A 22,892-nucleotide genomic window follows, 5' to 3' on the forward strand; every position below is an offset into this window, starting at 1 on the left:
TACAGCTTCAGCTGCACCGTGGGGCAGGGGTGCAGACTGGTGAGCGGGGGGTGCACATTGTCCCGTCTCCCCCCCCCCCAATCACCGCAAACGTGAGCAGAAGAGAATATGGCCAGGGCCCTGTGGAGCCTCCCAGCTGCTCTGGCAGAAGCCAGGACTAACCAATCACTGCTACCACGGCTCCACAGGACCTCACTGCTAGCGGGTAGGCACTGCTGGGGCTGTACGGGGCCTGTGCACGGGTGTCTCTGGCCTCCAGCACTCCCTTCAGATTCTCCCCTCTGGCTTTTCTCTCAGGGAGCGCCACACCCGTAGCTCTCACAGGGATTTTACCAAAGGGAGATGAGAATCAAGGCCATCTTCCTCCTGCCCTGCCCTCCTAGAGGGAAGTGTGACTCAGCCAATCCAACTGCATATGCAATACAAACAGCTGTATTGTGTGCCTCTGCCTGAGTCCACTGAGATCTGTTGCTCTCCTTTGTTGACCCAATCCGATAGCACATTCCGATCTAAGGTTCCTTATGCTGTGCTCTTCAGTGTATCCAGTAGTGCATAACGTGAATAACATTGATCCTTGTTCTCTCCTCCTGTTCTTGATGGGAGAAGCACATGCAGGGGAATGGGTTAGGATTTTGAAAAAATATTTATACACATACTTTGTTTTTTAAAGACGGCAAGGTCAAAGAAATTTGCCTTTCAGTTGGAGCGGAAGTTGGGAGAGGTTTTGATGTTCTCTAGGTCCCGTGGGAATTTATTCAAGCTAGATCAATTCAGACCAGAAATAAGGTGTAAATTTTTAAAAAAAGTAATTAACAATTGGAACAATGTACCAAGCTCATGGTGGATTCTCCATCACAGACCATTTTAAAATCAACATTGGATGTTTTTCTGCTCTAGGAATTATTTTGGGGACATTCCATGGCCTGTGGTATATAGGAGGTCAAACTCGATGATCACAGTGGTCCCTGCTGGCCTATGAACTCTACAGTCTCAGACTGGCTTCTGAGAAAGCTCTGTCTCCCACACAAACCTGCTTTATCTTTATTGGAAGGAGTGCCATTGTGCTAGAGGAGTGACGATCTCAACCACAGAGCTTTTGATGATCTTTTAGATATTCTGGGCCCAGGCCATTGAGCATCTTGCAGCTCAGGACTGAGACCTTTAACTTGATTTGATATTTTATGGGAAGCCAGTGTATGAAGTGATGTGATGGGACTCCACAAGTGAGGGGTCCAGTAGTAGAGTTCTCTGTTTTGTGACAGGCTCCCCTGGTCTTCTGCAGAGTGTGACACATTAGTGAATCATCCTGGCCCAAGTGGCAGCGACAGACTTCACGTTCCTGTGAATGATTCTTTATTACTGATTAGTAATGCCACAGGGTATGCACAGCATTCTACAGAGCAAAGCACAGACCTGGATCCTGCACCTAAGAGCTTCACAGACCATCCCAGGAGGAAGACCAGTGTAAGGAGGGGTTATGGATGGAACTTGGCACACACCAGGCAGCGTAGAGAGTGGGAATAAAAAGGGAGCTCAAAGGACCTTGCTCCCATCTCAAATGGCTGTGAATCTAAGGCAGAGGGGTCATGTCACAACACTGGGGGGAGCCTCAGCATTTCCCAGCTTGGCTGACGAACCATGTGGACAGCCTCACAAAGTACTGAAGGAAAGTGCAGGAGACAGCTGGAGTGGGAAGCCAGGGGAAGGGGTTAGGTCTTCTATCAGGAGGCAGAACCACTGCTGTGTTTAGCCCCTCCCAACCCCTGTGCAAAGCCCCCAGCTCCCCCACAGAACCCATGGGAGGGCTAACCCCACTGTCCTAGAGGTCAGAATTCTGCAAGCTCTCCCCCAGGAAAGCAGCTGGGGAGCATGGGCCAAGGGCTGGGATCGCCACATACTTTCCTTGGGGAGGCTTTGCAGATTTTTGACCTCCATGACCCTCCAGCCTGCACGACTTCTCTGGTAGTGCCAGGGGCAGCTTATTTGGGGATCTGCCTTGGAATCCATTGATCACATTCCAATGGGAATCAGTATCCCCCAACCCCAAGTACTCACTGACTGTACAAACACCCCTGAGCCTGGCCCCTCTAGTGCAGGATCCTTCACAACAGCAGCTGATAGCAGACGCCACAGAGGAAATGCACATAACTCTACAGTATTAGCCCCTGTGGGTTCCTCCTGACCAGCTGAGGATCCATGCAGGCACAGACAACCGAGCAGGTGATCTTCCAGTGACATGCCAAGCCCTCTGCTCGCTCCCATCCTATCGTCACAGCCTGATGCACGGAGCAGACCCTGCACTCAGAGGAAGGGCTGCTGCTCCCAGCTGCTCATCAGCAGGTAGGACTGGTTAGAAATATCTGTAGCGGACATGGACTGCTTCCCAGAGCATGGGCAATCCCAGTCCTCTTCTTCCGTGTCCACAGTCTCCCCTAGAGGTCTGTGTTCAGCCTGGAGGCTGGTAAGCACCAGTGGCTTGCCCTGTATCTCAGCCCTGTCCTGCTTGAGTTCTGAGTGGGCATCGGGGCTGTGGAGCAGAAGCACAGCGAGACCCCCAAGGTAGATGTCATCCCCCTCTGTTCTGCTGTCCAAAGACTCATTCTCGCCCCTGGGACGCAGCACCATGTAGTCCTGGGGAGGAGAGGAGAGGTTGCTAGTCTCTGCATCCTCAGGGTCCTGGGGGATGCCACACCCTGGGCATCCTGCCTTCAGCAGGATGGGCTCTGGTGGGTTCTCAGCCCCCTTCCTCTCAGAAAGGACTTCCAGGAGGCAGGGGAGGATTACGTCTTCCAAGGGCTTGTTGTAGAATGAAGTGTTTGCCTGAAGGAGGAAGGTGAAAGCACAGCTGAGTGTAGGCTGGCGGGGGGGAGAAATGCAGCCACCCCAGGCAATACCTGTATCCCACCCTCCCACTATGCATGCAGGGCAGAGGTCCCTATGTGATACATTTCCCCATCATGAACCTCTGCCCTTCTTGCCTGCCTGCGGCCTATTTATGCATCTCCTGGGACCAATCCTCACACATCAACACCTGAGCTGTTTCAAAGAACCTGCCAAAGGAATGCTCCCCGTTCCCTCCTGCCTCAGTCTCCCCCTAGGTGAAAAGGGGGAAGTGACCCCTGACTCCATTTGTAAAAGGCTTTGAGATCCACAGGGAAAAGTTGCTGCAGGAGAGAGGAACTAAAGGGGATTCCCCTGGCCCAGCAGCCTGAGGCCCAGGCCAGGTAAGAGTCATGCCTGGCCCAGTGGCAGTTCCCACAGCTGTGCCCCAGGGCTTGGAATGGGGATGTTCCCCCTTGGGCAGGGGACATCCTAGCTCACTGAGGGGCTCATGCAGTGGGCTGTACTGGCCAATGTGCCTGGAAACACTTGGGTCTCCTATAAGGTGGTTTTACAGCCACAGAATGCATCCCCACACAGCTGACCTACAGGAGTGCTGAGCACCCAGCTTCCAGCTGCAGCCACAGGGAGCTGCGGTGCTTAATTCCACTGAGAAGCTGGCTTGTGATTACTGGGGAATGGCTCCACAGGCAGAGACATGGAAAATAATGCCAGTGACAGGTTTCGCTTGGCTGGCTCTGGAGCAGGGAGGTGGGAATGCTCAGACTCCAGCAGCTGGTTTCAGCTGGGGCAGGGCTCCTGCCCTGCAAACATGGCCCGAAGCCTCGCACCTCACCTGCTGCTGCTTGCTGCCCTCGGTGAGGAACGTGCCCAGGACACGGTGCAGATCGGGGACGGGAGGCCAGAGCTTTCGCCTCACGCTGCTGGGCAAGGAAAAATGGGAGTGTAAAATCAATCTCTGTATGGGCCTGAGGGGAGACATCTTCCATCACCCACAGCACCACACAGCCTCTGGGGGGAGACACCATCTTGCCCCTGGCTAGTACCAGGAACAACCCAACCAAGCCTGGCCCAGCATCACAGCACAGTCCCAGTGCCCCATCCACTAAGGGAAAGACAAATTGGGACATCAAAGGGTGTGCGCAACAGACAGCAATCTGGAGGGCTGGGTGAGAACAGGAGCAGGAGGGATCGGTTACCTGTACCTGGGTGGGAGGGATTGGTTACCTGTACCCTGGGTGGGGAGGGTCGGTTACCTGTACCTGGGTGGGAGGGGGTCGGTTACCTGTACCCTGGGTGGGGAGGGTCGGTTACCTGTACCCTGGGTGGGGAGGGTCGCTTACCTGTACCTGGGTGGGAGGGGGTCGGTTACCTGTATCCTGGGTGGGAGGGGTCGGTTACCTGTACCTGAGTGGGAGGGGTCGGTTACCTGTACCCTGGGTGGGGAGGGGTCACTTACCTGTACCCTGGGTGGGAGGGGTCGCTTACCTGTACACAGAGGGAAAGGTGCACCGCATCCCCAGGAGTCCCGTGAAGAAAAGCAGAGTGACTGTGAGGCTCAGTATTATCCAGCCTGGGGCAGAGAAGGGAGTGGTGAATGTGTCGGGCTCCCTGCTATCCTCACTGCCTGTGATGAAAACGGGACTTGCTGTAGCACTGGTATGAGCAATGTGTGTCTCAGGTGACCCATTACCTGCTGGGTCGAGAGGGGTTAAAGTGCTTCCCCTGTAGCAGAGGGAGATATGAGGCGTTTGGGTCACGTAGCTGTCTGGGGTGGTACCAATGGGTCACCAGGTCCTGGCTGGGGTCAGTACATATCAACATGGAGGCATCCATCAGCTGACCTGACATGATGAGCCAGGAGATGTACTGCCTGCCTGGAGCCCAGCTCCTTGACATTAGTGAACGGTTGCCGAGGCTCATAGCATCATAGCACTGTAGGGCTGGAAGGGACCTCACAAGGTCATTTCATCCTGCCCCTCTGCTGAGAGCAGACCAATAAAACCTAGGTCATGTGATGAGTCATTCCTAAGCCTGATAGCTCTGAGCCTGATATGACATTTGAGATCATTACTTGTGAGTCCTAAGGGTCCAGCCAGTCCCCCAGGCCGGGTCTAACCCGGTGACCCCAAGGCAGGTAACCAGTGAAAACACCACTTCAGTCTGCGCAACATCACTGCCTTGTTGGCGATGTTGCTGCTGGACTTCTCCAGCTCCAGACTGCGCTTGCTCCAGCTCCAGCCAGTCACCCGACTATCCTGATGGACCATCCCTGGCAGGAGTTCTTAAAACCTCCAGCGATGAGGATTCCACAGACTCCCTATTCCAGCACTTTCCTACCCGTCTAGTTAGAAAGGGGTCAGTCCTGGGCTGGTCCTAGTCCATAGTTACATCAATGACTTGGATAACGGAGTGAAGCATACACTTACAAAATGCGCAGATGACAGCAGGCTGGGAGGGGTTGCTAGCACTTTAAGAACAGGACTAGAATTCAAAATGACCTTGACAAATCAGAGAATTGGTCTGAAATCAACAAGATGAAATTCAGTAAAGACAAGTGCACACAGAATTTGCTCCAAAGAGCAAGGCTGGGACACACACTTAGCACCACCTTCACTAGACAAGGACACACACCAGAGAAGGAGATTGTGCAACGGGCCATCCAAATACCCCAGGAGAACCTGCCTCAATACAGAAAAAAACTCCAGCACTGACTGCACAGCCTCACTTGTCATCCAGCACATGGTGTATCATCAAACAATTACACCCCTACTAGATGGGGCCCCACCCTGAAATAAATCTTTCCTGAACCCCCTCTTCTGGCCTCCAACCCTGCCCCCTGTCTTTGCCAAGCTCCTCACTGACCAGACCAGATGCCAAACCTGCAGACAGCTCCACTGCCATAACGATCAATACCCCTCACGGCACATCTTTCCAGATCCATGGGTCCAACATGTGGTGCACCTCATCCAGCGCATCAAATGCCTCAGCAACAATGATGTGGGTGAAACCCGACACTCCCTCTGCTCGCGAATGAACTCACAGAGAAAATGATAAAAGCCAAAAGTATCCCATCACCCATGGGCGAACGTTCTTCACAAAGTGATCACTCCATAGCTGATCGCTCAGTGCTTGCCCACAGCGGAAACCAGCACACCTTCAAAAGACAATCTTGGGAATTTAAATTCATAATTTTGCTGGACACTAAACAGAGACTCTGGTTGTGTGGCGCATTCCAATTTGCAGCACATCCTACTGCCTGCTAACCCTGACTTGCCAATTCCTTTGAAGTGGTCTCTTACAGCATGTGTGGGCCCCTCATGCTGAACAATCTGTCCCACCTTGTATTTAACTTGGCCACTCTGGTTATCTTCTCCAGACCCAAGGAAGTCCTCCGCGAAGCTCAAAAACTTGTCCCTCCCACCACCCGAAGAAGATCCAATAAAAGATATTATCGCACATGCCTTGTGCAAAGTGCTACACTTCGGAAGAAAAAAATCAAACGCACAGCTCCAAACCTGGGAATACCTGGCTAGATGGCAGTTCTGCTGGAAAGGATCCGGGGGTTGTAGTGGGTCACAAACTGAATATACATCAACACAGGGCCCACGCATCATTTTTTCAGGCCCAGTACAAACATGTAACATGGACCCGCCCACACACATACCACGATCCCTCATGCCATACAAACATTCTCATGAGCCATGACACATTTTTTTCCTCATGGCAATGGGGGTTGCAGCCTGGGCCGGGCCTCCCAGGGCCCCCGAGCCCCTGTAAAGTGTACCCTTCCCACTCCCCCCCATGTGGGGGCTCTGCATCAACAATCTGACGCAGCTGCAAAAAAGGCTAATATTCTGGAGCATATGAAGAGCAGTGTCATATATCAAACACGGGAGGTAATTGCCCTGCTCTCCTTGCACTGGGGAGGCCTGTGCTAGAGTCCTGAGTCCAAGTCTGGGCACCACACTTTAGGAAAGATGTGGAGAAACTGGAGAACGCCCAGAGGAGAGCAACAAAAATTATAAAAGGTTTTTAAAAGACTGACCTATGAGGAAAGGTTAAAAAACTGATCATGTTTAATCCTGAGAAAAGACGACCGAGGGGGACCTGATCACAGCCAGTAAATGCTTTGGGGCTGTGATAAAGAGACCGATGGTCACTTGTTCTCCGTGTCCACTGGCAGTAGGGCAAGGAGCAGCGGGTTTAAAGCAGATTTAGGTTAGCGATTAGGAGAATGTTTCTAACGTTTCGAGGGTTGTTAAGCTGTGGAAGAAGTTTCCAGGAGCGGTTTGAACTCCCCACCATTAGAGATTTTTAAGACCAGGTTGGACAAATACCTGTCAGGGATGGTCTAGGTTTATTGGGTCCTGCCTTAATGCAGCGGCTGGACCGGATGACCTCTCGAGGTCCCTTGCAGCTCTGCATTTCTGGATTCTGTAGAGATGGAGCATCTAGCAAAGGTCATGGGAACGCCAGTGATGGAGCATTAACACTTCAGGGGAAGCCTGGCACGCTGGACAAGTGCACTTGGCATGTTTGCAGCACAGAGCCAAGGGACTGGCGGGGTCAGAGCTGGGATAAGAACAGGGTTCACGTCCTCGGAGCAGCTGTCCTTTGGGACTCAGCGAGAGGGAGCAGACGGATTCTGCAGCAGCTTGGCTGGGTGGCCAGTGCAGAGGTTTTCAAACTGTGGGGCACACCCCTCTAGTGGGGTGTGGAGAAACATTTGGGGGGCACGCAGCAATGCCAGGTGGCTTGGGCCAGCCCCATACGGTGGGGCATGGAGAGGGAGTGTCACTTTCCCTCTGACTCAGCTCGGGGGCGCCCAGCCTGTCGGTCAGTGTCAACATCCGCCGAGGCTGCGCTGATTTGCGTTCCCAGCAGCCTCCGCTCCCAGCACTGGCTCCGCCCCCAGAGACCATCGCATGCGCCTCCCCCCACACTGGAAACCTGAGGCGGGGGGCACAACCAAAACCTGTGGCGGAAAGGGGCTGAAAGCCACTGGGCCAGTCTGAACTCAGTCTGCCTTTGCTCCTCGCTCACCCAGGCAATCCCCAGCTGCATTGCAGCCGGCTGTCAGTGCTGCCCTGTTCCGAGACACGGCAAACACGGCGGACCTCCACTCATCCCCAGAGGGTACTACGTGGCCGGGCAGGAGGCTGGTGCAGGGCAGAGCTGCTGGGGGGACACAGGAAGCTGGCAGCCAAAGGCTCAGCCCCAGCGTCACTGAGGTCGCGTGGCCCACCTTTGTGGAAGGGTGACCCACGCTAATGGGGGCTGTGACAGGCTGGGGCCCAGCAGAGACCCTGTGAATCCGTGACAGCGTCTCCCACCCAGGTCTCTGCAGCTTCTGCACCATTGCCCTAGTGCTAGCGTGAGCAGATGTCCCGATTTTATGGGAACGGTCCCGATATTCGGGGCGTTGTCTAACATAGGCGCCTGTCACCCCCAGCCCAGCTTTTCACATGTGCTGTCAGCGCCCCGAGACTCAGCCGGTGGCAAGCCCCGCTCCTCGCTCAGGCCCTGTCCCTCTCAGGAGCTCTGGCCCATACCTGCTCCAGATGGCACCTCAACCAGGACGGTCTCTGACCAGTCGCTCCAGAACCCCTGGAGCAGCTGCCCATTGGGCTTGGCTCGCACCTGGAGGCGGTAGTGGGGGCCGACGCGCAGGTCCAGGGTTTCGCTGTTGGCCACATGCTGGATCTGCAGGACCTGCCCAGAGGAAGCTGGGTTACACCCCGATGGCTTGACCGGAGGCCGTCACGTGCTCTGCGCTGATCCTGGGATTACAGCTGAGGGGCTGGGGTGGGGTGAGTTTGGCACCTTTCCTTGGACCCCTCTCCAAGGTATTTGAGCACCTCTGCGGGGAGGGGTGCACCAGTCCCCTGGGAGATCTCCCCCGTGGGGGAAGGGTGCTGGGGGGAGGGGGCAGTCCCCAGTTACCTTCCAGTCCAGGCTGTTCTCCACCGAGTAGCGGATCTGATACACCAGGTGCTCTGCCAGTTGCTCCTGGGGCGGGGCCCATTGCAGCCTGAGCCGCCCCCCGCTGACGTTGGCCTGCAAGCTCCGTGGGGGGCCGGTGAGCACTATAGATGGAGCCAGGTGCAAGTTAGCACAGTTGGCAAAGGGCGCATCCCACGCACAGCCCAGCCCCCGACTTCCACCTGCACTGACCCCCGTCTCTGCCCAGAGCCCAGGGGAGAGCCAGGGCGGGCACTGTCTCCCCACGCAGCCGCTCGCCCCGGGCAGTGCAGGTGGGGAACCCTGGGCAGCCCCCGTGCTGCAGTTGAGACCCGCCGAGGACATAGGCGCCTAGAAAGGGGCAGGAGAGGAGTCAGCTGGTTCTCACCGGCCTGGTGCATGCGGAACGGCTCCCCAAAGTAGCTGAGGACTGGCTGTGGGGGGCTCCGAGAGACGTTCACCAAGATGAAGATGTCGCTGTCATTCCTGGGCTGAAACATGCAGGCGCGGGTGCTCTGTGGCCCTGCGCCGGCCTCCTGACATCGCTGCCAGGGCTGGCCCCTGGGGAGGAGGGAGCACGTCAGGCCAGCTGAGACCTCTGCTTCCCAATCCCCCACCAGCCACAGCCCCCTGGGCCCCGACCCTGCTGCCTGGCTCCTGTCGCCATCCTCGCCCCAGTTACCTGCCCCCGCAGGGTAACAAACCCGGCCTGGCCATGTGGGCTCGAGTGGCACCAGCCGGCTAGGCGCTGCCCTAGCCAGACCCACAAGCACCTCCGGCCTCCTGGCTTCTCCCGCCCTCACTCCCCCAGGGCTACCCACGGTGACCAGCCAAGTCCCGGCCCTCGGTGCCCAGCACAGCAAGCTTGGCATGGGCAGGACAGAGAATCCACCTCAGGCAGGGACCCTTTGGGGCCCGCAGAGCACAGGCACGGCTGGGCACATGCCCAGCAGGGGAAGGCAAGGCAAGGATCTGGCCCCGGCGCTCGGTTTCCCACCTGCCACAGGAATGGCCTGTCCTGGGCATGGCTGGGGCCCATTACCTGGAGGCACCACTGCTCCCTGGGGACCGATAGAAGAGGCTGTGGGAGCTGCTGGAATCTGCAGGGTCCCAGGTCCACTCGCAGCGCACCCACCGCAGGTCGGGGGTGAAACAGCGCAGCCCGATCTCCCCTGGGCAGAGGAGAACAGATGAGCTCCAGGTGGACAGGACGGCCCCGGGCCCAAGATCCCAGCTTTCAGCGGATTGCACGTCTAGGGCCCTGCAGGCCGGGCATCCAGAGCTGGGCTGTAGGTTCCGGATGCCAGCTCCCCCAACCCACCCCAGCTGGGCTCTGGGCCCCAGGGTCCCATCTCCCCAGGACCCTGTCCTTGCCCTTTGGCCAGCAGTCGCCTCTCTTGATGCCCCCAGAAGTCTTTGGAGATGGGTGTTTGTGTAGGCGGGGAACGGTCCCGGCCCCGCTCTGTGCCGTGGTGATGCCGTGGGTCAGACACAGGCTCTGGGGTGGACACATGCCCCCAGTGCTAGGGGTAGGGCCCTTCTCCCAGCATCACCCCGTCAGGGTCACGGCCCCCCTCCCCGTCCGGCCTGTGCAGCCTCTAGGCTGGGGGTATCTCCCTGCACCGGGCCCTGCCCAGGGTCCCCCTCACTGCCCCCAGCTGCTCACTCACCCCACCCGCCTGTGGACGGCTCCAGCCCCAGCCCCAGCCCCACCCTGCTTCAGTGCTCAGCCCAGCTCAGCTCTCTGGGATGCTCATCAGGCCCCTGTGCCGCTGGCTACTGTGTCTCCAGGGCTGCTTTGTTCCCGGCTCAGCCCCGCTCTCTTCAGGCAGCTCCAGCTTACATGGAGGAAGGGACCCCGCCCCCCCCATCTGCCTGTCCACCTGGTCAATCAGGCTGACCTGGAGCGTTGGCTTTTCCCCACTGGCCCTGGGGACTGTGTCCATCTCAGGGTCCTGATTTCTCCTCGACCCTTGGCACTGACAGATAGCTCACTAAGAAGTCTCACTAAGTTTCACCAACAGTGGTCCCCTTACAACTGGGGTAGTCCAAGGAGCCCTGGAGAGGTGGGCAGGGCTGGAGTGATACCCACGTCCCCCACCCTGGCTCCTGCAAGGTCCGTGTATCCGCGGGCAGGACAGGAGCGATGCATGTCCTGCCGCTCCCGTGGGCGGCTCTGCCAGGACGATCACTCACCAGAGGAGTGGGGCGTTTCAGCCACCACGGCCTGAGACCAGGGGCCCCAGAATCCATCCAAGGACAAGCCGTCCGGCTTGGTGCGGATCCGGATGTGGTACTTGACCCCAGGCTGCAGGGTGCAGAGGACACGTGTCCGGGTGCTGTGCACCTCCTCCTGTAGGAGAGGGACCAGACTGGCTGAGGTGGCGAAGGGGGGAGCCGCTCCAGTCATCCCACACGCTGTCACTGCCTCTAACCTGGAGACGCCCCCCAAACCTCTCAGCCGCTGCGTCCCAAGGGCCTGCGCAGCGCCAGGGAGGTGACAGAGTCATGTCCTCCCGCAGCGGAGCTTGGCTGTCCTTCCAGTCCCCCTTGTACCGCACAGGCCTGGCTAGGGCAGGAAATGGGGCGACTACAGCCCCGGGCTGGTGCTGTGAATTGCAGAGCCTCACCAGAGCCTCACCCACAGCCCGTGGGGCCTGTTACACCCAGCCTGGGCGAGGGAGGGACCCAGCCTCACCCACAGCCCGTGGGGCCTGTTACACCCAGCCTGGGCGAGGGACCCAGCCTCACCCACAGCCCGTGGGGCCTGTTACACCCAGCCTGGGCGAGGGAGGGACTCAGCCTCACCCACAGCCCGTGGGGCCTGTTTTAGTTGTCCATGCGGGGAGGGACCCAGCCTTACCTGGCGGGGTGGTTCCTGGGAGCCCAGGATGCAGTAGAGGATCTCATAGGTGAAGAGCTCGGTGTATTCATTAGCTGGGGGCTCCCAGCTCACCTGCAGCTTCCCCGCCTCCCCAGTCCAGGTGACTGTTATATTCACAGGGGCAGCAATGAGGCCTGGAAGGAAAGTGCCGACGCTAAAGAATCCCACTGCAGGCTCGTGGGCACGGCCAGCGCCATGCAGCAGCAGCAACCTGTAATTAACCCGCCCAGGCCCGTATCCTTGCTGCAGTGATCCCTGTGTGGCGCCAGGGGAGGGCATGGTCTGGGTGGGGCTGTCACCCGCATTAATGGCTGGGTGATGCTAGCACCCAGGGGTAGGGGTGGCGTCTAGTGGGTGTGAGGGCTTGGGACGAGGCTGTGTCTTCATTCCTGAGGTGGCCGAGGGGCAGACAGCACGGCCATGGCACAGGGAGATGATGCTAAACCGAGAGCTGGAAGAACAGCTGCATGGAGCGACCTTCAGAGCTGGGACTGAGCCAGCCAGGGCATGTCCAACGCCCGGCAGAAGGGGCGTTTGCTGACCTGTGAAGGCAAACAGCGCAGAGGCCTGACAGGAAGCATGTGGACGGGTTTCCCTTCTCTTTGGGCAGGAAGAGGGCATCCACCGGAGCAGCAAGGGCTGCTTCTGTGCCGTGCCCTGGCCTGGCGGGGAGGGGCCCAGCGTTCCGGCCGCTGGCAGGCTGCACCGGTGACCTTGGCAGCAGGAGGAGGGTCAGTGCTGGTGTCTCGGCACCTCTCGATCTGCCGTGTGAGCATCAGTAGGTAATGGCAGCTCCCTCCTTCCTGGGTAGCACAGGACTAAACTCGCCTGCAGCACTGGCCCACGGACGCCTGGCGTCAGAGAAAAGGGGGCAGCAAGAGGGGCAGTGAACCCTCGCCACAGGCATTTACAGCCCCATGGTGCACAAAGCACTGGAGAACCGGCTGGCACAGGCCTGGGCCGAGCAGGGCTTTGCCATCTCCCACGCCCACGATGTAGGGAAGGGCCTGAAGAAGGGGGCTGGGGCTCCCTGTGCGTCACAGCAGAAAGCCGAGGCCAGGACTCACCCACCGTCTCCACGGCGAGTTCCCGGGAGTACTTGGTCTGGTTGCTGGCGGCGTCTAAGACGCGGATGCAGAGCTGCGTGAAGAGCCGCACGTCATGGCTGCTGGGGAAGACACAGACGTACCGTCTGCCCCCGCTGCTCCCTCGCTGCGTAGCCAGCGCACACTCCTTGGCTGTCTCCCTGGGGAGCAGGGCAGTCAGGGTGTGGGGCTCGCAGCCCCCCGGGCCTCAGGAGGCCCTTGCCAGCTGCCCCTTGGGCACAGCCCCAGCCTCGTGGGCAGGCCGGGGGCGATGGGTCCCCCAGCCCAGCAGCGGAGCTCTTTGTGGCAGGACATGCTGGTGACAATAGCACCTCGCCCCCCCGCCCTCAAACACCTGCCCAGGGGCCAGGCTTGGGGTGGGCAGCACACGCAGGAAGGCTGGGCCCTCCCCAACTCAGAAACAGTTCTCTGCCCCTTGGGGCCCAGGCAGCCGGGGGGGGGAGGGGGGCCAGGGGTCAGGGCACCAGCCTGGGCTTGGGAGACCAGCGCTTAAGTCCCTACTGTGGGGCAGCCACCCTGTGTCCCTTGGGCAGGGCTCTGGGCCCCTGCTCCCATCGGCCCTGCGCTGCCTGTGGGGGCCGGGGGCTCAGGTCCTGTGCGGGGGCACAGACTTACAGACCATAGACGGGGCAGGGTTCCCCACCTGGCTGCCAAGAACAGGCTGCACCAGGGAACCCGTTCCCAGGCTCTGGGAACCAGCCAGAGGCCAAGACTGCTGCAGAGGGCAAGTCCCTCCACGCGGCGCCGGGTCCGGGAGACACGTGGACTGCAGCCACTTTAGCAAACCTCCGCAGCGCAGCAGGGCTGGGGCTGCTGGCCGTCAGGTGTCTGCCTAGGGCACAATGCAGCCACCTGCCCCTGGGAGGCGGGGCCAGGGCTGGGATTCCAGGGCCCGTCAGTCCCACCCTACCTGCTGTAGGCGTAGTAGAAGCGGTATGTGTGCTTCCAACGCGCTGGCTCCTCCTCGTCCCAGAAACAGGTGAGGTCTTCAAAGGTCCGGGAGAAGCAGCGAATGGTCTCAGACACCTCCCCCAGGAGAGCCACATCTGCATGGAGGAGAGCCCTGTTTAGCAGGGAGGGGCACAGAGAGGCTGCGCCATGGTGCAGCCAAGGTGCCGGGGAGGCAACGAGTCTGGAAACGTGGTGCCCCAGTTGTGCAGCTGCCGTGCACTGGCCTGGTCTCAGTGCAAATCACAGCAACCAGGCTGCTGCGTCCTGTGCCAGCTGCCCAGGGCCCATTCCAGTAACTGCAGACCAGCCGGCTGCCAGAGCAGCCTGGCCCCACGCTTACGCTGAGGGGACAGGTGAGACGGAGGAGCCACCGTAACAGCATTGGGCCAGCGGGGCTTTCCCCCAGGCAGGGGAGTGTGCTGCTTTCCATCAGTAGAGCAGTGGCGTGGCAGCCCTGCTGCTCCCCAGAGTCGGGGCTTTAATGTCTCTGCACGTGCTCAGATGCCAAGGTGATGGGCACAAGATAGAAAAATGTGTTATTGGGCTTTGCTGTTGTCTTAGGAAAGCCCCCTCAGTCCTGCCCCTCCAGCGCAGGGCTCAGATGTGCTTCCCCAGCTCAGCTCCAGGAGGCAGGTATTTTTCATCCCCCACCCCATACAGAGGGGGGCCTAAGGCAGCCCTGCCCGCCCCCATTGACATCTGTGCAAAGTAGGCGCCAATGCTGCCTTGGTGCGAAGGGGGCTGGGAGGTGGCACACAAGGGCCAGGTCAGGAGAGTCAGGCATGGGATTCAGCCACAGAAACGCCCTTCCCCACAAGCGGCCGTCAGCCGCCCATGCTGTGCAACTGGCAAAGGCTGTAGCAGGCAAGAACCCAGCCGTCTCACCAGGGTCATGCCAGGCTGCAGAGCGTGGCAGGCCCATGTAGTGCGCGCACACGAGCGCTGCTTCCAGCTCTGATCAGCCGCACCAGCTGGGCTCCATGTCCAGCAGGATCTGGTCCATCCCCACAGCCAGGATACGGGGTAGGGAGGGGCCTGGGCATTTGGGTACAAACAAAGGTCCCAAAATAGCCCTGCGGTCGGAGCGTGGCTCCGGGCCAGTCTCAGGCCGGCTCGGGGCTCGGGGGAAAGTACACCCTGTCTCCTTCGGAGCGATAGCACTCACTGCAGGAAGGTGTGAGGAAGTGAGATAAGGAGCAGCAGGACAGACACGCAGCTCTGCAGCCCCGGCGCAGACTAGCACAAAGGCCTGGGGCTTCCACCTCCCTGCAGAGTGAGCTGGGCAGGGTGAGCAGAGGCAGAGGTAGGGGTTGCTTCCTTAGGCAGGGCTGAGGGAGCTGCCAGGGGCGTTCGACCCTGCTGCCATCTCGGGGCTACCCAGACCCCCCGGCTTGCCCAGCTGATGGCTGCCATAGTCTCGGGTACGACCAGTGTGACAGATCCAGCCAGTCACCGCGGTGCCAGGCAGGGCCCACGCATCGTTTTTTCAGGCCCAGAACAAAGGTGTAAGATGGGCCCCCGCCCCCACACATGCCACGCTCCCTCACCCCAGACATGCCATCTCATGACACATGAGCATTGTTTCCTCATGGTAATGGGGGTTGCAGCCTGGGCCGGGCCTCTGGGCCCCGGTAAAGTGTACCCCCCCCTCCCCCGCCACGTGCGGGCCCTGGTGCCAGGACTCCCCTGGGAAGAAGCTCAGCGAGGAGATGCCCTGCTGCCAGGAGCTGCCGGGGAAGCATCAGGCATTCCCTCAGCTCAGAAGATGTTTGGTGCCCCAGGGAGCTGGCCAGAGCCAATCCCACCCCACTCCTCGGGAGCCTTCTGTCCAGCTGAAGACACCCCCTCCCTCTGCCCCCAGAAGCCCACTGGCCCCTTGGAGCCCCCCCGGAGCCCGCAGCTGCCATAGTCAGCGGCCCAGGCACCTGCCGACGTAGGGCGCTCACAGGCCAGCTGCGCTGAGGTGGCACGGCTGGGGGGCGTGGGCCATTGCTTGGTTTTCAGCAGCTCGAGTGCAGTGAAACGCCCTGCTTCGGAAGGGCAGGAGGCAACCCTGGACACCCGTGACTTCACTCAGTGCTAAGGAAGGTTGGGGGCATTAAATTTCTTTCTGCTTGTTTTTTATTTAGATCATTTCTTAGCCCTCCCATGTACCACAGCCCGGTCCCAGAATGCCCTGACAGCACATCTGTCCGTCACTGCTCTGCATCATCCAGCACAGGCCCGGACTCCCTGCCCCGCCCCCAGAGAGCCAGGGCGTGGCGTTGGACCATGCAGGAATAGTGCAGCCAGGGCGAGCGTGGAGTCAGCAGGGACATTTCTGAGAGCCTCCCCAGCCCCCGGTAATCACGTGGGACACGCGCACACACTCGGCATGGCTGCACTGCAAAAAAAGGGGGTCCTTAGCTTGGGTTAGCCAAACTGGGTCAAAAAATCTGTGAAGAAACAGCAGCTGGGCTTTGAACTCCGGTTAGCTGCTCGCGTGAACGCGTGCAGGGAGTTGGGGGTCAACGGGCCAGTTGCCCAGCTGAAGTAAAAGCTGCCTTGCCATGGCGTCACGGCTGGTTTAGCTCGAGCTCACAAGTTAAGAACACACTGGGTTTTTCCCCCGAGTAGGGACACCCGCTCAGAGCGACACACACACCCCCTTGTTCCCCCGCTCCCCCAACGCTTGATGGGGCTCTGAATCAGGGAGGTGGGTGAGAGCGCAGTTACTCTCTCTTCGCAGGGACCTGGGGGTGCCCCCTACCCTGAGACCCTCACATCTCCCCCGCTCCAGCACGCTCCCGGTGGCCAGCTGCGTGTGCAGTGTGTGTGCATGGGCCAGTCACGGCTGTGAGCATCTGCAGCATCTTTGCTCCGGGGGGCTGTGCTCAAACACACAAGCCGAGGGAGTTTGTGAAGGTGGCTTTTAGCCTGGGGCACCTGCCTGACTCAGGCGCTATCCGGCCTGGGCCCAGCTGTGATTTGATGCCGCCTTCCTCCCCCCAGCTGCACGTGACCCCCAGGAGCCATTGCAGGCAGGGATCGGCCTGGGGTGGAGGGTGCCTTGTCCTCACCCCCAAGGACCCGGGGGGCGTTAAGCCAGGGTTATGGCTGCTTTGTGCTGCTGGCCCGGGCTGGACGAGAGGCCAGCTGTTCCCTATTCTCACACAGGCTCGTCTCTGGCCATGGCCCAGGGACCCACACGGTACTGAGTTCCCCCTCCCCTGCCCCGCCCACAGCACCTGCCCCAGGAGAGCAGAGGCTCAGGAAGGACAGAAGCTCTTTGGACCCACCTTCAGATGTCACCAGAGCAGGGCTCAAAGCAGGAGTGAGCAGGCTGAGCAGGAGTGCAGCGACCAAGAAAAGAGGCTGCTCTTGGCACCGCCGGGCTCCCATCCTACTCCAGCCAGCACTCGGCGCCAGTCCCATCGCAGGGCTCCAGGCACCTGCCGCTGCAGAGCTGGGCAGCCAGGGGCAGGGCTCTGGTTCCCGCTTGCTGCTGGAGCGCTGAGACACGAAGCCTTTATCTGAGAAATGGCAGCCTTGCTCTGCAGGAAGCCTGGGTGAAAAGCCCCCTCCACCCCCATCCACCCAGCTTCCCCGGCCTCCAAACCACCATGCTGTGGCCGCTCTGCTGCTGACAGTGACGGCACCAATGGGGGCCTGTTCCTATCAGATAGGCAGCACGTCCTGCCCTTGTGGCTTCAGGGGAGAACGGGAGGCTGGGATAGGAAGAAAAACAACCCTCCTGGGTGCTGACCGAGCCCTGGGTGGTGGGTAAGAAGGGGGCACACTGGGGAGGGAATCCTGCGTCTAGGGTGCACACTTGGTCCCTGCAGGCAGCACTTGTGGGACTAGCTGCCCGTTACATGCACGTTGTGTGAGATGGTCACTGCACACACCAGCCCAGCCGAGCCTGTGGCACATGCGCACACACCCCTCCTCTATTCAGTCATTAAAAACTCAGCCCAGCACCGGGCGGCCAGGCTGCTCCATGTCCCTGGAGCAAAGCGGCTCTGTCTGGCAGTGGAATGCTGCATGGTTTAGTCCCGTGGAGATTTCACATGTCGTGTCACCTTAGAATGGACGGTCATCCCCGCACCCTCCCGACACACCGTTTCACTGACCCGCACAGGCCAGGAGGGCGGCGATACTCCGCTGTGCAGACAGGGGCCACCAGCCCAGGCTGCCGCTTCCTCCAAACGTACGGATCTCACACCAGGCAACTGGGACAGGGCATGTGCTCCGTGCTATCCTCCCAGAGCAGAGGCTGAGTGCCCTTGCAGAGCATCAGCATACAGCTACTCCTCCTCGGAGCCCCCTCCCAGTGAGCAGAGCCCAGCTCAGGTTTCCCTGTGCCCACATGCAGAGAGCACACATGCTGTAGAATGTGGTTTTCCAAACAGTACATTGTCACTGGCTTTTTGCTGCCTGCCATGCAGGAGAAAAATACCACAACTGGATTGAAAGCGGGCAGAAAACTCGGCGAGCAGCCAGGACATGGGCACTCACCGAGAAAGCTGACCTCAGGGGAATCCGTTCTCATGTTGTAGAGCATCCATGGTCTCCTCAGAGGGCAGGAGGGAATTGCATTCATAGACAGCATGGCCCAACAGCCCAGTGCATTGTGGGTTTTCTTTCATTATTTTGCTTTCCCCTGCCCGAGCCAGGATACTGGGAGTGATGGGCTCATGCTTGAATCTGGCAAATTCCGTGTTCCTGTGACGGCCCAGGACCCTGACGTCCTCATCACAGGCCAGGGAAAGCACAGACACCAGCACTGCAAGAACCAGGGTCTCATTCCCTGCTCCCTGAGCCACCCCAGAGCCCATCCGAGCCAGTGTCCCCTAGCAGCAGTCAAACGAGCTGATCTCAATGTCCTTTCTAGACTTAAAATCTGTATTTCTCTGGCAGAGAGGAAAGGCCCCTCCCCCTCCCCGAAATCCCCGAGCCAGCCAGCGCCTTTGACTTCATTTATTACATGTACAGCACACGTCACAGCAGCCACGGGGCTCTGGCAGGGCAGAGAGGAGCTTGTGGGCAAACTTGGAATATTTCACTGGACTCATTCCTCTCTGACCCCCCGCCTCTGTCCGGTCCCAGACAGTCTCCAGTACCTGGGAGCGATGTTCACGCAGCTCGGCCAGCCCGGACTCAGGCCCCCTGGTGACGAGCCAGCCCGAGAGCAGCCATGCACGGACCACCACGGCCGGAGGTGGGGGAGCGGCTTAACAGTTGGTGCTGTTCCAAGTCTATCCTTCGCCCAGCCAAGTCTTTGTGCCTCTCGCGCTGCACCAAGGGCTGCTGCCACGTCCTCCCCGGGGGCTGCAGAGGAGGCACCGTGTCCGTTGGCTCAAGGGGAGACAGACCTCCCTGCCCATGGTTCTCGGCCACACAAGGCACCAGGCTGCAGCAAGGATTCTGAATGGCCCAGAATGGGGAGGCCGGGGGTGAGACAGGGGCCTGGCCGTCGGCAGAGGGCTCAGCAAGTGCAGAGCAGGCTTGGCTGAGAGCTGGGGGCAGACGCTGCAGCTCGGCCAGGGACCTGGCTGCAGCATATGGCTATCGTGTTAGCCAGGAGCTGCCCCCAGGCAGGTTCCTGCTCCCGGACCTTGTCTCCACGCGGCCCTCCCCACGAAGCAGGCCAGTTACGGCTTTTCTCCCTGTGGGGCAGAGGCCGTGCCCCTCCCCGGCCTATGCCAGCGGGTGTCCCAGTGCGGCGAGTGGGTGTGTATTATTTACAGGGTCCCGGCGCTGGGCTCGGCTCGCCCTCAGGCCTCCTCTGCTGTGGCGTCGATCCCAGCGTACGTGAAGTTCTCGAACAAGGCCATGTTCACATAGGCCTGGTTGGGGGGAGACAGAGTCAGGCTGGGGCAGGGTTAGACCATCCTGCCAGCAGCAGGGGCAGCTCAGCACTCGGGTCCCCAGCACGCACCGGTCCTGTTATCGGGACCCCGGATGGCTCCGAGTGCAGCCTGGTGATTCCCACACTGAGGCGGGTCTGACCCATGCGCCGTGGGCTGAGAACCTAGTGAGGGAGGGTTGGGCTTGTGCCCCTGGGCCTGGGCTGGAGTTTGGAGCTGCTCCTCCCTGAGCCAGGAGGGTGCAGTGCTGCGCCCAGAGCCCCTGCAGTCAGACCGGGGATTAGAGCTGGTGTCCCCAGTCAATCCCAGCAGGCTGGGGCTATCCCCTGGGCAGAGTGGGGCTGTCCCCACGGGGCAGGGCTGTCCCCACGGTACCTGCCTAGTCCAGCTAGCACTGTCCTGCTGCCACACTCCCTGGGCTCTGCTTGGGGATGAGCCGCAGTTCAGGCGTGTGTCAGAGCTCAGAGCCTGTTCCCCGGAGCCCCCAGCCCCTCCGGCAGAAAGGATGCAAGCGCTTAGATTTCCCCACCATCAGAGCAGGTCCTCAGATTTGCATCACTGCCCACAACTCCCAACCCAGGCATGGCCAGGGAAAGGGCCTGGCTATTGGAAGAGCTCATTACAGCCCTGCAGCTGCAGTAACTGTGAGGGGACACCCCGTACGACCCTCCTGGCCGCCCCCAGGCTCCATGCCCCAGGGCCTGAGCACAGCGGCAAGCGAGGGGCAGAGCTGAAGCCAACCGCCCTGGAGAGCACGCCGGAGGCTACTGCTCTTAGCTACCTTCCTGGCCTCCAGCATGCGGCTGAGCTGCACGGAGATCTGAGCGAAGGGCGGGCGCTCGTAGGGGCGGTCTCGCCAGCACTGCTTCATCAGCTCGTACCTAGGAGAGAGTGCACAGCAGGCAGGTGTCAAAGCAGGCGGGCACATGGGGGAGGGGTACACTGGCAGGGGAAGGTGGCAACCAGCTGAGGCCTTGCTCTGGTGGGATAACCAGGCTGCAGCGGGCGGGAGATGGAAAGGGAGCCCAGCAGGGGCATGGGTGGGGAGGCTGCTGATTTTTCCGTCTAACCCCAGCTAGTATACAGGGATTACATCGTGTGACATTGCAGCCCACCCTCCAAGAGACCAAACAAGCAAAGCTGTGCAAAGCGGTTCCTGTGTGTGGCTGGGCCCATGGCCACAACCACGGCCCAGCCTGCTCTCCTGGTCCCCGCAGGCACAGCCGGAGACAGCCAGATCCCACTTACACCTCGTCGTCACAGTTGCGGGGCTTCTCCATACGATATCCCTGGGGCAGTTTCTCATAGAGCTCGGCACACGTCATCCCGCAGTACGGTGTTCCTCCTGGGGGCAGAGGGGCAGCACACACACTCATAAGAACAGCCACACTGGGTCAGCCCCATGGTCCGTCTAGCCCAGTATCCTGTCTTGTGACAGTGGCTGGTGCCAGGTGCTTCAGAGGGATGGAACAGGACAGGGCAATTGACTGAGTGATCCATCCAGCCCATCATCCAGTCTCAGCTTCTCAGCTTCTGGCAGTCAGACGTGTAGGGGCTTCCAGAGCATAAGGCTGTGTCCCTGACCATCTTGGTTAGTAGCCATTGATGGACCTACCCTCCATGAACTTAGCTAGTTCTTTTTTGAACATAGTTATATGTTTGGCTTTCACAGCATCCACAGGTTTACTGAGCATTCTATGAAGAAGTACTTCCTATGATTGTTTTAAACCTGCTGCCTAGTAATTTCATTGGGGGACCCCTGGTCCTTGTGTTATGAGAAAGAGTAAATAACACTGCTTTATTCACTTTCTCCACACCAGTCATGATTTTATAGACCTCTACCATATCTCTTTTCTAAGATGAACAGTCCCAGTCTTTTCAATCTCTCCTCAGATGGAAGCTGTGCCATTCCCCTAATCATTTTTATCACCCTTCTCTGTACCTTTTCCAATTCTAAAAATCTTTTTTGATTCAAGGTGTAGGCGTACCAAGGATTGATATAGTGGCAATACGATATTTTCTGTCTTATAATCTATCCCTTTCCTAATGGGTCCTAACATTCTGGTAGCTTTTTGACTGCCGCTGCACACTGAGTGGATGTTATTAGTTCTGCAGTTTCATATCCCTTCAGAACTCTTGGGTGAATACCATCTGGTCTTAGGCCTGGTCTACACCAGCGGGTTTTGTCGACAAAAGTCAGCTTTTGTTGATACAACAGTGCTGGTGTACACACTACACTCACCTTCCCGCCGACAAAACTGCCGTTGTATCGACAAAATAAAACCACCTCAATGAGAGGACTAGGGCTTTTGTCAGCAGAGCGAGGGCGATGTAGTGGCAGTGTAGACACTGTGTCCCCTAAGAGCTGTGGAGGGGCTGTCAGACTTGTCAATGTCACTGCTCTGTTAGGCAAGAAACGGAGAAGCCCAGCAAGCCACAGGTGGCTCCCCCTCCCTCCCCTGACTCCCAGTCCCAGACACGAGCTGGAGCAGCAGCATGGGGACTTCTCCCCTCCCCATCACAGCTGGTAGCCAGCTGCAGCCCCGGTTCCAGCTTGGAGCTGGGCTGCAACAACCTGCCTCTGGGCTCAGAGCTGGGCTGTCACCTGCCTCCCGCCTGGTCCCGCCTTGCAGCTGGGAGACGGGCTCCTACTGCCCATGCCCCGGCTGGCAGCTGGGAGGTGGGCTCCAGCCGCCTGCGCGTCGCCATCCTGCCCGGTCCTACGAGTCTCTCAGCGCCCCACACTGCCCCTTAAGTCGGTGGAAGGGCTCCTGGTGAGGATGCACTCCACCGACCAAGGAGAGCAGTGTGACATCAGCTACTACAGTAATTATAGTGGTGGCTGACAGTCGACATAATGCCTGTCGACTTATGGTTCTAGGATAGACAAGGCCTTAGTGACTCATTAGTGCTTAATTTATCAATTGGTTCCAAAAGCTCCTCTAATGACGCCTCAATCTGGGACAGTTCCTCAGACCTGTCACCTACAAAGACTGTCTGAAGTGTGGGAATCTTGCTCACATCCTCTGCTGTGAAGACTGATGCCACGAATTCATTTATCTTCTCTGCATGGCCTTGTCTTTCTTGAGCGCTCATTTAGACCCGGATCGGCCCCTGACTGCTGGGCTGGCTCCTGCTTCTGATGCACTTTAAAAAACCCTTGCTGTTAGTTTTGCTAGTTGCTCTTCATATTCCTTTTTGGCCAGCCTAGTTATACAGATACACTCGCCTTGTCAGTATTTATGTCCCTTCTATTTTCCTCAGGAGGATTGGACTTCCAGTTCTTAAAGGATGCCT

At 59.0% G+C, this 22,892-nt stretch overlaps 2 protein-coding genes across 3 annotated transcripts in view; both read right to left on the bottom strand.

The window, feature by feature from the left end:
- Positions 1-2,301: 2,301 nt before the first annotated feature.
- On the bottom strand, positions 2,302-17,127 carry MPL (MPL proto-oncogene, thrombopoietin receptor). Its single transcript, XM_067567802.1, has 12 exons — positions 17,025-17,127; positions 13,706-13,841; positions 12,757-12,935; positions 11,669-11,823; positions 11,002-11,158; positions 9,848-9,977; positions 9,194-9,366; positions 8,788-8,930; positions 8,397-8,556; positions 4,330-4,468; positions 3,677-3,764; positions 2,302-2,820 (listed from the first exon to the last, which is right to left on the bottom strand). Exons 1-12 carry the CDS (start codon positions 17,125-17,127, stop codon positions 2,302-2,304), a joined length of 2,082 nt encoding a protein of 693 aa, XP_067423903.1.
- A 480-nt stretch (positions 17,128-17,607) lies between these two features.
- TIE1 (tyrosine kinase with immunoglobulin like and EGF like domains 1) overlaps positions 17,608-22,892 on the bottom strand; it is a 66,228-nt gene continuing 60,943 nt past the window's right edge. For both annotated transcript variants that reach the window (XM_067567860.1, XM_067567859.1), the window contains exons 21-23: positions 20,844-20,940; positions 20,377-20,476; positions 17,608-19,574 (exon numbers count right to left, since the gene is read on the bottom strand). In XM_067567860.1, the coding sequence (XP_067423961.1) occupies positions 19,503-19,574; positions 20,377-20,476; positions 20,844-20,940 (269 nt within the window). In that variant the 3' untranslated portion in view covers positions 17,608-19,502. The remainder of the gene's footprint in view (positions 19,575-20,376; positions 20,477-20,843; positions 20,941-22,892) is intronic.

Source organism: Emydura macquarii, unplaced genomic scaffold, assembly GCF_026122565.2.
Source record: "Emydura macquarii macquarii isolate MOO-44397 ecotype Brisbane River unplaced genomic scaffold, CSIRO-AGI_Emac_v2 contig_2805, whole genome shotgun sequence".
NCBI classification, from domain to species: Eukaryota; Metazoa; Chordata; order Testudines; family Chelidae; genus Emydura; species Emydura macquarii.